At 41.4% G+C, this 15205-nt stretch overlaps 1 protein-coding gene across 12 annotated transcripts in view; it reads right to left on the bottom strand.

Moving 5' to 3' along the window:
- The window catches only part of TCF4 (transcription factor 4), a 623095-nt gene extending 620502 nt beyond the window's left edge, over window positions 1-2593 (bottom strand). For 3 of the 12 annotated variants that reach the window (XM_077462972.1, XM_077462971.1, XM_077462975.1), the window contains exon 1: window positions 1799-2168. In XM_077462972.1, coding sequence (XP_077319098.1) covers window positions 1799-1870 — 72 coding nt within the window. In that variant the 5' untranslated portion in view covers window positions 1871-2168. The other 9 variants (XM_077462966.1, XM_077462979.1, XM_077462970.1 and 6 more) reach the window with 8 other exon arrangements.
- Window positions 2594-15205: the final 12612 nt, after the last annotated feature.

Here is a 15205-nt window from a genome sequence, read left to right as displayed (position 1 = left end):
CCTACACAGAATAAGAAGACGAGCCACTTTTTTTCTTTTTTTTTTTTTTTTCTTTTTTCTCTCTCTTCTCTTCTCTATGGAAGTGCCAGAGAGAGAGAAGCTGCAAGGGATGGGAAGAATTCCAGATCACCAGGCTGGATACACAAGTAACAACAGATCCACCACAGTGCAAAAATTCAACACAACACCACCAATTAACAAAAAATAAATAAAAAATTAGGATTAAAAAAAAAAGTTATTAAAAAAAATAATATAAATATAATTAAAAATAATTAAGAAATAAGACAACACTAAGTTTTTAAAAAAAAGCCAATAAAAAATAATATATATAAAAAAATAGAATTATTAAAAGAAAAGACACTGATTAAAAAAAAATAATAATAATATATGTTTTATATATATATATATATATATATATATATATATATATATATATATATAAAATAGATGATATAATAAAAATAATATATGAAAAAGTTAAATTAACAAAAGAAAAAAAATTGGTTTAAAAAAAATGAATAGATTATACGATAAAAATAATATATAACAAAAAAAATTGAAAGAAAAGACATTGATTAAAAAATAAAATAAAATAAAATAGAATATACAATAAAAATCATATATATAAAAAAAGAAAAATTATTAAAATGAAAAACAACAGTGAATAAAAAAAGTAAAAGAATCAAAAATAAAAATAAATAAGATTTATATATATATATATATATATATATATATATATATATATATATATATATATATATATATATATATACACAATAAAAATAATATATAAAAAATGAAATTATTAAAATGAAAAACAGTGAATAAAAAAAATAAAAGAATAAAAAATTAAATAAAAAAATAAGAATATATATATATATATATATATATATATATATATATATATATATATATATATATATATATATATATATATATATATACTAAGTTATTAAATAAATTAGCATAACAAATAAAATTAAAATAATAAATAAGATATTAAAAGAAGATAATACTAAATTAATTAAAAAAAATTGCACAACAAATAAAATAATAAATATGATATACAAAAAGACAATGCTAGGTTAATAAAAAAAAAAATAATAATAATAATAAATAAGATATAAAAAAAGACAATACTAAGTTAATAAAAAAGAAAATAGAAAAAAAAATAATAATAAATAAGGCAGCACAAGATAATAAAAAAAAGTTAACTTAAATAAAATAGCGATATAAAGAATAAAACAATGGCAAGTAAAAAAATTAAAATAAACGTGTACAAAAATAAAATATAGTATGAAAAAAGAGACAACACAAAGTAAAAAAAAATGAATTAAAAAATTAAATGCAAATAGTAAAAAAAAATAATAATAACAAGAAGTTAAAAAAAAAGTTAACATACATATAAAATAAAAAATGTATTAAAAAAATAAGGAAGTTAAAAAGAAATTGAAATTGAATAAAAATATTAAAAATAAGACAACACCATGTTCAAAATATTAAATAATAGGACAACACAGAGTGTTTAGTAACATTATCATTAAAAAAAATGAATTAAAATAAAATAGGATAAATGTAAAATGAAATATAAAAAAAAAAAAAAAAAATGAAAAAAAAAAAAATACTAGCAAAAGTGGGCATATTTACCATGGGCATCCAACTGCAACTACTCAGGTAAGAGTTTATGTTTTATTCATTTTTTTTTTTTAGCTCGGCTAAATTTGGATTGGGGGGGTGGTGGGGGGTCTTTAGAGTTTTTTTTTTTTTTTGGTCAATGTCCACTGTGGCTTTCTCTTACCGCACTGAAATCCAGTAAATCACTCAGCTCTTTGTCCGTCCCTAAGGCAGCCATTCGCTGTTGGTGATTCATTTTAGGAAAGGACAGTGACACCTAGGAACATGGGGAGCAGTCACCACTAGGCCTGCGCATCACGAAAGGGTTAACAACAGGAGAGGAAAAGAGGGAGGGAAAAAACAAAAAAAAAACAAAAACAAACCACTGCCAGGAGGAATATAATAACAATACTAATAATAAAAAATAAAAAAAAGCGGCGAAGAAGAAGAAGGGGAGAAGCGGAGCCCGAAAGCCGCAAAAACAGCACTATTCGGGGTGCCCAATCCCAGACCCGAGTAGTGCTGTTTTGGGCTGAATTGGGCTCGGCAGTGGCGGCGCTCCGGCCCCTCCTCCTTGCCCGTCACTCGTGTACGGCTCGCGGGGTGGGCGTGGTTACTTACGGCTTTGGACGGGGTAAAAGGGGGTGGTGGTGGGGGGGGCGCGGTGTGTGAGAGTGTGGCGCCGGGGCTCCGCCTCCTCAGCTCCCTCCTGCCGGTGTGATTGGTGCCAGGCTCCGGCACAAACAATAGGGGGGGAGCAAAGCGGGACAAGTCTTCCCCCCCCCCACCCACTTCTTCCAAAAAAACTTCTCAGTCAGTCAGTCGGAGATGTGAGGGGCTCCTGGTGGGCTGTGTGCCGGGCACCCCCCCTGAGATCGCCGGCAGTAGTAGCAATGCAGGGCGGCAGCGGCAGAGAGAGTAGTGTGTGAGCTTCCCCTGGCTCAGTGTGTGCTGGAGGCAGGCATCGGCTAGCTGTGAGGCTGGGAGTGGAGGAGGAGGATGAGGAGGAGGTGGGAGTGGAGTAACAGAAGAGGGGGGGGGGGGATATATAGAAGAGATTCAACCCCCCCTCCCTTCTCTTCGCCTCTCCGCACTACCACCACCTCAGAGACTCCGAAGGCCCCCCACCACCGGTTACCGCTCTTCACCGACCACCCCCCCCCCCTTACCCTTCGCTTGCCGTATCGTCACCGTTCCTCCTTTAGTTTGGGATCTTCACATTCCGGCCATGTGATCTCTTTCCTATTAAAAACTTCAGCAACAAGTCCCAATTTTAACACCGGCCAGGTGGCCACCTCAGAGATATACAGGACTGGGTCCTCCTGATGGGTCGTCATTCCTCATTGAGCTGTATCCTACTTCCCTACGTCCTGCCTTTAGTTTGAGATCTTCAAATTCTAGCCTTGTGATCTCTTTCCTGTTAATAACATCGGCAACAAGTCCCAATTTTTCTACCGGCCAGGTGGCATCCTCAAGGACTGGGTCCTCCTGGTGGGTCATCATCCCTCAATGACCTGTATCCTCCTCCCTGCCTTTAGTTTGGGATCTTCAAATTACAGCTCTGTGATCGCTTTTCTAGTAATAACGTTGGCAACAAGTGCCAATTTTTTATACCAGCCAGGTGGCATCTTCAGGGACTGAGTCCTCCTGGTGGGTCGTCATTCCTCAATGACCTGTATCCTATTTCCTACATCCTGCCTTTAGTTTGGGATCTTCAAATTTTGGCCATGTGATCTCTTTCCTATTAATAACATCGGCAACAAGTCCAAATTTTTATACCAGCCAGGTGGCCACCTCAGAGATAGCCGCACACAGGACTGGGTCCTCCTGGTGGGTCATTATCCCTCATTGAGCTGTATCCTACTTCCCTCCTTCCTGCCTTTAGTTTGGGATCTTCAAATTCCGGCCCTGTGATCTCTTTCCTATTAATAACATCGGCAACAAGTCCCAATTTTTCTACCGGCCAGGTGGCATCCTCAAGGACTGGGTCCTCCTGGTGGGTCATCATCCCTCAATGACCTGTATCCTCCTCCCTGCCTTTAGTTTGGGATCTTCAAATTACAGCCCTGTGATCACTTTTCTAGTAATAACGTTGGCAACAAGTGCCAATTTTTTATACCAGCCAGGTGGCATCTTCAGGGACTGAGTCCTCCTGGTGGGTCGTCATTCCTCAATGACCTGTATCCTACTTTCCTACATCCTGCCTTTAGTTTGGGATCTTCAAATTTTGGCCATGTGATCTCTTTCCTATTAATAACATCAGCAACAAGTTACAATTTTTACACCAGCCAGGTGGCAATATCAGAGACGGAGGCACAGGACTACAACCCCCAGTTGGTTGTCGCCAGTGACAGCCCTCCCATGAGCAGCGTCTTGCTTCCCTTCACTTTGCCTTTAGTTTGGAATCTTCAAATTTTGGTCCTGTGATTGCTTTCCTATTACTAACTTCAGCAACAAGTCACAATTTTTACACCGGCTAGGTGGCCACCTCAGATATATACAGGATTGGGTCCTCCTGATGGGTCGTCATCCCTCAATGAGCTGTATCCTACTTCCCTCCATCCTGCCTTTAGTTTGAGATCTACAAATTCCAGCCTTTAGTTTGGGATCTTCAAATTCTGGCCCTGTGATCTCTTTCCTATTAATAACATTGGCAACAAGTCCCAATTTTTACACCGGCCAGGTGGCCACCTGGGGGACTGGGTCCTTCTGGTGGGTCGTCATCCCTCAATGAGCTGTATCATACTTCCCTCCTTCCTGCCTTTATTTTGGGATCTTCAAATTGCGGCCCGTGATCTCTTTCCTATTAATAACATCAGCAACAAATCCAAATTTTATACCAGCCAGGTGGTAACCTCAGGGACTGGGTCCTTCTGGTGGGTCGTCATCCCTCAGTAAGCTGTATCCTACTTCCCTCCTTCCTGCCTTTAGTTTGGGATCTTCAAATTCTGGCCCTGTGATCTCTTTCCTATTAATAACATTGGCAACAAGTCCCAATTTTTACACCGGCCAGGTGGCCACCTGGGGGACTGGGTCCTCCTGGTTGGTCGCCATACCTCATTGAGCTGTATCCTATTTCCCCTCCGTCCTGCCTTCAGTTTGGGATCTTAAAATTCCGGCCTGTGATCTCTTTCCTATTAATAACATCAGCAACAATTTTTACACCGGCCAGGTGACATCAGAGGCGGAGGCAGAAGACCCGAGTTGGTAGTCGTCATCGACAGCCCTCCCATGAGCAGCGTGTTGCTTCGCTTTGCACTGCCTTTAGTTTGGGATCTTCACATTTTGACCCTGTGAGCTCTTTCCTATTATTAACATCGGCAACAAGTCACTATTTTTATGCTAGCCAGGTGGCCACCTTATGGACTGGGTCCTCCTGGTGGGTCATCATCCCTCAATAAGCTGTATCATACTTCCCTTTGTTCTGCCTTCAGTTTATGATCTTCACATTCTGACCCAGTGATCTCTTTCCTAATAATAACATAGGCAACAAGTCATATTTTTTACTCCAGCCAGGTGACAACCTCAGAGAGTCATCATTGACCCCCCCCCCCCCCCTCACCCCCATGAGTTGGGTTTTGCTTCCCTTCATTTGCCTTTAGTTTGGGATGTTCAATTTTCTTTATGATCTATTTTACTAATATTGGCAACAAGTTCTATTTTTTTATACCGGCCATGTGGCAGTCTCAGAGATGGCCTCCTGGTTGTTCTCATTATTTGTACCTCAGTGAGCAGTATTCTTCTTCCCTTCCTTCTGCCTTTAGATTGGGATGTTCAAATGTCAGCCTTATTAACTTTTTCATATTAATAACATTGGCAAGAAGTCCCCTTCATGTAACCGACAGGGGAACAGCGCTTTGACCTCCTGGTTGGATGTTGTCATTGACTCCCCTCCTATGAGCAGCCTCCTGCTTCCCTTTGGTTTGCCTTTAGTTCAGGATGTTCAAGTTTCTACAAATATGGGCCTTATGATCTCTTTTCTTTTAATAACATTGGCAACAAGTCTCATTTTTTTACACCAGCTAGGTGACAACCTCAGAGATGGCGGCACAGGACTATGACCCTCAGTTGGTGGTCATCATTGACCCCCCTTCATGAGCAGCATTTTGCTTACCTTCGCTTTGCCTTTAGTTCAGGATGTTCAAGCTTCTACAAATATGGGCATTATGATCTCTTTTCTTTTAATAACATTGGCAACAAGTTCTATGTTAATTTTTTTTTTTATACCGGCCAGGTGGCAACTTTAGAGATGGATGGATGGAACTGGGTGCTCCTGGTTGGTCATTGCCCTATGATCCCTTTCCTGTTAATAATATTGGCAACAAGTCCCATTTATGTTACTGGTCAGGTGACAACCTCAGAGATGGAGGCACAGGGCTATAACCTCCTGAATGGTGGTTGTTGTTGACCCCCCACCCCCCTCATAAGCAGAGTCTTGCTTTCCTCTCATTTTGCCTTTAGTTTAGAATGTTCAAGTTTCCTTATGATCTTTTTTCTTTTAATAACAAGTTCTATTTTTTTATATACTGGCCAGGTGACAAACGCAGAGATGGCCTCCTGGTTAGTCTCACCATTGACCCCTCAGTGAGCAGCATCCTAATTCCCTTCTTTCTGCCTTTAGTTTGGGATCTTCAAATGTCAGCCTTATTAGCTCTTTCTTATTAATAATATTGGCAACAAGTCCCTATTATGTTACCAGCCAGGTGACAACTTCAAAGATTTTGATACATGACCATGACCTTTTGGTTGGTGGTCGTCATTGACTCCCCCCATGAGCGGCATCTTCCTTCCCTTCACTCTGCCTTTAGTATCGTAGCTAGTTCAGGATTCTACAAATACCGGCCCTATGAGCTCTTTTCTCTTACTAATTTTGGCAACAAGTTCTATGTTTTATGCTGGCTAGGTTGCAAGCTTAGAAACAGTTGCTTAAGACTGGATGTTCCTGGTTGGTCCCACGAGCAGTATCGTCCTTCTCTTCTTTCCACCTTTAGTTTGGGATCTTCAAATTATGGCCCTATGATCTCTTTCCAACTTATAACATTGGCAACAAGTCCCATTTATGTTACCGGCCAGGGGACAACCTCAGAGATGGAGGCACAGGACTATGACCTCTTTTTTGGTGGTCGCCACTGACCCCCCCCAGCTTATTTCCCTTCGTTTTGCCTTTAGTTCGGGAGGTTTAGGTTTCCACAAATGCCAGCCTTATGGCCTTTTCTTTTAATAACAACAATAGCAACAAGTTAAATTTTCTATACCAGCCAGGTGGCAACCTCAGAGACAGCTGCATGAAACTATCTCCTGCTACTGGGCCATCATAATTGACCCCTCAATGACCCTTCATTCTGCCTTTAGTTTGGGATGTTCAAATACCAGTCCTAAGATCTCTCTCTTATTATTTAATATTGGCAACAAGTCCCATTTATGTTACTGGCCAAGTGACAAACTCCGAGATGAAGGCACATGACTATGACCTCCTGATTGGTGGTTGTCATTGACCCCCCCCCCCCCCCCCCCCCCCCTATGAGCAGTATCTTGCTTCCCTTAATCTTGCCTTTAGTTTGGTATGTTCACGTTTCTACAAATGCCTGCCTTATGATCTCTTTCCTATTAATAACATTGGCAACAAGTCCCATATATGTTAATCTTTCTGGCTGGTAGTCCCTGTCACCCCCCTCTATGAGAAGCATGCTGTTTCTTTTCATTCTGCCTTTAGTTTGGAATGTACATCCTGAGTTCTCCATTCAGGTCGTCAACTTTTCTGGGATAAAACACCACCCTTATAAGTTCTTTCCTATTATTGATGTTGGCAACAAGTCCCATCTTTTTATACCGACTAGGTGGCAACTTCAAAGACAGCCGTGTGAGACTCCAGATGCTGTATGTCCTGGTTGGCGATCAACGTGGACCCCATATGAGCAGCATCTTTTGTCCCTTCGTTCTGCCTTTAGTTTTGGGATGCACGTCATGAGTTCTCCAAACAATTCAGGTTGTCATCTTTTCTGGAGAAAATAACACCCTTATGGGCTCCTTTCTGTTAATAACATTGACACCAAGTCACATTTTTAACACCAGCTGGGTGGCAACTTTAAAGATGGCTGCACAGGACTCCGGATGCTGTATATACTCCTGGTTGGTGGTCTTCATTGACCCCCTATGAGTTGTGTATTGTTTCTCTTTGTGCTGCCTTCAGTTTGGGATGTTGTTGAGGCCAAAAATTCAAGTTGCTACAAATGCCAAAATTATCTTTTTTCTATTAAAAACATGAGCAACAAGTCCCATTTTTCTACCTGCCACGTGGCGACCCCAGATGGACACACAGGACCCATGATGCTGAATGTCCTCCTGGTTGGTGGTTGCTATTGACTGTCTATGAGCAGTGTCTTGGTTCCCTTTGTTCTGCTTTTGGTTTTGGATGCATGTCTTGAATTCTGCAAATCATTCAGGTTGTATTTTTTTGGGGAAAAATGTCACCTTTATGACCCCCTTCCTATTAATGACATTGGTAACAAGTCCCATTTACAGTATGTTGCCAATCAGGTGGCAACCTCAGAGACAGCTGCATAGGACTTTGAATGCAGTGCACTCCTGGTTGGTGGTCATCACTGACCCCCACTATGAGCAGAGTCTTTCTTCCCTTCATTCTGTCTTATTTCAGGATGCACGACTCTCCAAATAGTTCAGGTCATCACCTTTTCTGGGGAAAAAGATAGCACCATTATGATCTTTTTCCTATTAATAACATTAACAAAACATTAACATTAACAGGCACCCTCAGGGATGGCAGCATGGGACTCCAGATGCTGAGTGTCCTTAATGCTAGCAGTCATCATTTAAACCCTTTGAGCAGTGTCATCATGTTTATGTTCATTTTGCTGTTCGTGATGTTGAGGGGAACCATTCAAGTTGCTACAAATACCAGCCCTATGACTGTTTTCCTATTTACAACATTGACAACGAGTCGCATTTTTGTAACCGGCCAGGTGGTAGCTTAAGGCCGCTTTGTCCGCTGAACAGTGTTTGGGCGGACAGTCCGCTCGTGTGTGGGCTTTCAGCGGACAGTTTCAGCGGACAGTTTGACGAACAAGGTTTTTCGGAATTTCCGAAAAACTGTCCGCTGAAACCTTGTTTCAGCGAACAGTCCGCTCATGTGTAGGCTTGTTCGTCAAACAAAGTTGCGCGCATGCTCAGAAAGGATTTTCACGCCGAAAGTTATAATGCAGTGTATAGGACGTCGTATTTTTCGTCCCGTCGTACGTGCCGTTCACGTCATCGCGCACGGTTTCAGCAAACTGTTCGTCCGTCGTGTGTGGCCATGTCCGTCCATGCTAATTTTGAGCGGACTGTTTGCCGAAACTGTTTGACGGACAAAGTTGGGCGAACAGTCCCCGCGTGTGTACGCGGCCTCAGAGATGGACACACAGGACTCAGAATACTGGGTTTTCTCCTGGTTGGTTTATTACCTAGGGAATAAAATGGCGATAGTTGCAATTTTTATTTTATGTCACACGGTATTAGCACAGCCGTTTTGCAAATGCAATTTTTTGGGAAAAATACACTTTAATGAATAAAAAAAAAACCACAATATTTACCCCAATTTTTCGTATAATGTGAAGATGTTATGCTGAATAAATTTATATATATATATATATATAGGCAATTTTTTGAAATACGGCACTGTTTTAATTTAACTGACAATTGCTCGGTCGTGCAACTCTGTACCCAAATAAAATTGATGTCCTTTTTTTCCCCACAAATAGAGCTTTCCTTTGATGGTATTTGATCACCTGTGCGGTTTTTATTGTTTGCGCTATAAACAAAAATACCGACAATTTAAAAAAAGACAATATTTTTTACTTTCTGCTATAACACACATCTAATAAAAAAAATGTAAAAAAAATCGAATTTCTTCATCAGCTTAGTTCAATTTGTAATCTGCTATATATTTTTGGTAAAAAAAAAAAATCTCAAAAAGCGTATATATAGATTGGTTTGCACAAATGTTATAGCGTCTACAAACCATTGGATAGATTAATGGACTTTTAATTTTTTTTTATTGTTTTTACTAGTAATGGCGGCGATCAACGTGATTTTGTGCTTAAGGGCTGCCCTGCTGCAGGATATGCACATGGGGCGGTCCTTAAGTGGTTAAATGCCTTTACGGGTCACTTGTTTAGGTATGTGTTCGCTTCTGCGCTCAAGCATGGGGGGGGGGGGCTCTTTACAGTTTAAAAAAAAAAAATGTATTTGTTTTACTTTTTATTTTTACACTGTCCCTTTATTTTTTTATTTTTTTAATCACTTTTATTCCTATTACAATGAATGTAAACATCCCTGTAATATAAATAAGGATGACAGGTCTTCTTTATGGGGTCAAAAATACCCAAAATATATTTTTTACCTTTAAAAGCAAAATCCAAAAAATAAAAAACTTTTTTTTTTGTTTAAAAATTATTTTCTTTTAGCCTGGGATGGAAGTGATGTCATGATGTCGCTCCAGTCCTCCAAGGCCATAGAGCTGCTCAGAGAGTATCTACTCTTTGATCGCCTATGGGAGCCGCCGACCGCACGGTTGGATTGTTTCTTGGGCGAAGCTGCAGAAACAATAAGCCAGAGAAACGTCCTCTTCTGTCGCTTCGGAAACCGTTCCAGCAGCTCATGAGCCTCTCACAGCGGTTTCATGAGAAAGCCAGCTGCCAGCTGCAAGAAACAATAACCGGGGCTATGGCTGATATCTTCAGCCATAATCCCGGTAAAGCACTTGCAAACCGCAACGTATACATACGTATTGTGGTTGGCAAGTGGTTACATAACCTTCATTTTAATTCATTCAGCCTGGTTCCTGATTTCTTTAGGTACAGCCCACTGATCTGATCATCCTCGATGGATACCTGCATTTGGTATCCCCTTATGTGCAGCGTGTCACTTCCATTTGTTCTGGCTTTAGTTTGGGGTGCACATCCTAAATTCTCCCCAAATAATTTAGATTGTCACTTCTTCTGGGGAAAATACACAAATATGTCCTCCTTGTAGCATCGGCAGAAAGCCTCAGCTTTACCAGTAAAAAACATTCCGCCTCAGATGCTAAAAGGTCTAAGTCACTGACTTGCAGCAAGTATGGATACAGTGCTTTGAAAAAGTATTCATATCTCTTGAAATTTTCCACATTTTGTCATGTTACAGCCAAAAACGTAAATGTATTTTATTGGAATTTTATGTGATAGACCAACACAAAGTGGCACATAATTGTGAAGTGGAAGGAAAATGATAAAGCCCCCTTTACTCTGATACCCCTAACTAAAATCTAGTGGAACCATTTACATTCAGAAGTCACCTAATTAGTAAATAGAGTTTATCTGTGTGTAGTTTAATCTCAGTATAAATACAGCTGTTCTGATAATCCCTCAGAGGTTTGTTAGAGAACCTTAGTGAACCAACAGCATCATGAAGGCCATGGAAAACACCAGACAGGTCAGGGATAAAGTTGTGGTTAGGTCATAAAAAATATCCCAAGCTTTGAACATCTTACAGAGCACTGTTCAATCCATCATCGGAAAATAAAAAGAGTATGGCACTACTGAAAACCTACCAAGACATGGCCGTCCACCTAAACCGACAAGCCAGCAAGGAGAGTATTAATCAGAGAAGCAGCCAAGAGGCCCATGGTAACTCTGGAGGAGCTGCAGAGATCCACAGCTCAGGTGGGAGAATCTGTCTACAGGACAACTTTTAGTCGTGAACTCCACAAATCTGACCTTTATGGAAGAGTGGCAAGAAGAAAGCCATTGTTGAAAGAAATCCATAATGCCGCATACACACGACCAGTTTTTCCATCAGAATAAACTCTGACGGTCTTTCTGACGGAGTTCCGCTGAAACGGACTTGCCTACACACAATCACACCAAAGTCCAGTCGTGTGTTTGCGGCTTAAGAAGTCCTGTCTGCAGTTTGCGAGAAGCCATGTGGGGGACACAGCAAACATGTGGAAGAAGGTGATCTGGTCAGATGAGAACAAAATGTTACTTTTTGGCTTAAAAGCAAAAAGCTGTGTGTGTGGCGGAAAACTAACACTGCAGATCACCCTGAACACATCATCTCCACTGTGAAACATGATGGTGGCAGCATCATGTTGTGGGGATGCTTTTCTTTAGCAGGGACAGGGAAGCTGGTAAGAGTTGATGAGAAGATGGATGGAGCCAAATACAGGACAATCTTAGAAGTAAACCTGTTAGAGTCTGCAAAAGACTTGAGACTGGGGGGGAGGTTTACCTTCCGGCAGGACAACGACCCTAAAGATACAGCCAGGGCTACGATGGAATGGCTTAGATCAAAGCATATTCATGTGTTAGAATGGCCCAGTCAAAGTCCAGACCTAAATCCAATTGAGAATCTGTGGTTAGACTTGAAAATTGATGTTCACAGATGCTCTCATCCAGTCTGACAGAGCTTGAGCTATTTTGCAAAGAAGAATGGTCAAAAATGTCACTCTCTAGATGTGCAAAGCTGGTAGAGACATCCCCAAAAAGACTTGAATCTGTAATTGCAGTGAATGCTGTTTCTACAAAGTATTGACTCGGGGGGCTGACTGGAAATGCCCCCCACACTTTTCACATATTTAGTTGTAAATAATTTTGAAAACCATTTATCATTTTCCTTCCACTTCACAATTATGTGCCACTTTGTGTTAGTCTATCACATAAAATCCCAATAAAATACGTTTTTGGTTGTAACATGACAGTATGAAAAATGTCAAGGGGTATGAATACTTTTTCAAGGCACTGTATCTAGATTCAGACATCATATTTGTGTGTGTAAATAGTGCTGAACTGTGGGTGTGTTCAAATTAAACTAACATTGGGGGGGGGGGGGGGGGGCCTAAGGCTTCATTCACATGGGTGTACTGTTCCATATATCTGTGAAAGGGGCCATCTTTGCCCATATGGTAGGCACAGGTGTTTCATGCAAAGGTGTTCAGGTAGCCTGTTAAAATCAATGGCAGAGATGTACACTCAGGAATGCACTTGTAGATCCATGCAGCTGCATGCCCTGTGCCTCCCATGGGAGTAAAGACAGCCCTTTGCAAGGGTTTATGGAACGAGGCCTATCAAACCTGATACTATTCTGCTCTTGGTCAGGAGCGTGTGGCGTGCAGGGGTGAAGAATGCGTAATGCACAGAGAGAAGGGATAAGAGACTGTAACCTACAAAGTTCAGGGGTTAAGATTAGGCAAGAGCCCAAGTTTCGATATGAACACAAATTCAAACCAAAGTTTGGCTATTCGGTTGTTCATTTGTATGTCAAACGTAGTAGTGTTCATTTTACCACTAGCTTTCCTACTGTCAGTGGTTGGTAAGAAAGTGATGGGTGGGCACCTTCCAAGTGCTTAGCAACCAGTGGCTTTATCTGGCCCCATTTTTTTACTGCCCAGGAATCTCCATCCATGTACACAATGTACATGTTTCTATTGGTGAAAATGTGCCCCCCCCCCCCCCCAGCAGCGGGTCTGCAAAAAACCCAGAAGACAGGACTGTGCATGGTTCAGTCCCTTTCCTGTGTTTCAGATTTGCACTTTTAGGTCTTCTTATTGGCATCTCTTGTGTACAATCGAGTAGTGCCAGGTTCTGTGCTGTTTCCAGATACTCCCCTGTTGAGAAATGATGACTTACCAGGGGCGGATCCAGAGTTTATTGGGAAAATGGCTGGCGTTGTCGCTTCAATCATCACGGCGCCATGGTTGATATGGTGTCAGGATGATTGAAGTGCATTATTTATATTATTACATTGCTATATAAAATTAAATGGTTCAACTCACCATAATCCAGAATCAGTGGGAGCCCTGAGGGTGTCACTTGCCACCGTCGCCTGCCACCAGATGTGGCTTGTCACTTGCGACGTCGCCTGCCACACCTTGCGGATTGTCACTTGCCACGTCACCTGCCACACCTTGCGGATTGTCACTTGCCAGGTCACCTTTCACACTGGGGAGGCAGTAAATGCCTGAAAACTGCCTCAGTGGTGCAAATCGGCACACATTTCCACTTGAATGGTGCTTACACCCTTCTATATAGCAGCTCAGAGACAGAGTTCAGTCACAGCCCCCATTTTTCCCCCACCAAGCCCTGACAGCACACACACTCTCCTCTTTCCTTCAGACATGCACTCCTTCCAGCGTGCAAACTCCATCCAAAGCCCTTCGCGCCACCGCCCCTCTCCTCACACATTGCTCAGAGGGCGGAGGGGACCCATAAATTACTCACTGCTTTGTGCTGCGTGGTGTTATAGGTCCAGCGTTGTATGCCTCATCATCACGGCGGCTCCGTGACTAACTCCAAGACGTCACTTGTTGCTAGACGCCAAGCGGCCCAGGCGCTAGCAACGAGTGCAGGGTTACCATGCCAGTGCCCCAGCTCCACCCACCTCCAGGCTCCTCCTGGTCCCAGCGCTGCATAATTAATCTCTAGAGTCTCTTTCTCTGTGCCGCTGATCGGATGATGAGAGAGAGACTCGGGCAGCGCTGCAGCCTGCAAATGACTGTGACAATCATGTCGGTGTGATATTTTTTGGGGGGGGGGGGGCAATTGCCCTGTTTCCCCCCCTGGATCCGCCCCTGTGACTTACATCTCATTTTGTTGTGAATTACTATATATATGGCTTTTAATTACTGGGGTTTGACCATATATACAATGCTCCCGATGAAGATTTGTTATTTGAAATGTGCAAGCTATATTGTGACATGAATTTTTGTATTTTGTAAGAATGTGGAACATCTAGACCAGCTTTTCTCAAACTGTTCCACACAAAAGAACCCTTGAAATAACTTTTCAGTCTCCAGGAACCCCTGCTAAATATGACTAGCTCCAACTCATAATACATTAGTGTGATGGTCATGTAAAATAATTCTCCTTACACTTGTAATCATTGGGAAGAATTACCCCCTTATAGACAGCTGAAAATATCAGTGGTGTCAGTGGGAACTTATCAGAAAGTCAGACGTTGCTCATTGCTCAAGGAACCCCTAGCAACCACTGGAGGAAAACGTTGGTTCCATGGAACCCTTGCTGAGAAACCATAATCACGGTTTACGCATTTGATATATGGCATGGCAATTATATATGTTTTTAACCTTTGTACAATAAACATTATATTTTTTATATGATCCTGTTGGGTGTGTGGTGCTACTTTATATATGCCATTGAAAGTCCCTCTTTACAATAAATTGGTGATTTTGGATTCAATATATGGGATGTGGGCAAATTTGACAAAGAACCATGGTCATAGTATTTTCTCTGAACAAAACAGACAGCAATACATCCCTATGGATGAGTGAATATAAGGGAACTTTAGTCCACCTAAATCCACCAGGTCCATCAGATGGAACAGAAAAGCTTTCATTCAGGTCCACTTTTACCGGATCTGCTTTCATCTGCCCACCTATATGGATTTTATGGTTCTGTTTTTTCCATGGGAAAAAAAATCAGAACCCACACAGAAGTCATATATGTAACATGCATACTGTTCTGATCTGACTCAGCAGGAGATCAATCTAGGATGACCCCTAGGTGAAAGGGGCCCTAAAGGCATTGTAAACCTTCCT

Source organism: Lithobates pipiens, unplaced genomic scaffold (genome assembly GCF_037356315.1).
Source record: "Lithobates pipiens isolate NorthernLeopardFrog02 unplaced genomic scaffold, aLitPip1_a1.2 Scaffold_3, whole genome shotgun sequence".
Taxonomy (NCBI): Eukaryota; Metazoa; Chordata; class Amphibia; order Anura; family Ranidae; genus Lithobates; species Lithobates pipiens.
The sequence above is the reverse complement of the archived record's forward strand: the minus strand, read 5'-3'. Positions and strand labels throughout refer to the sequence as shown.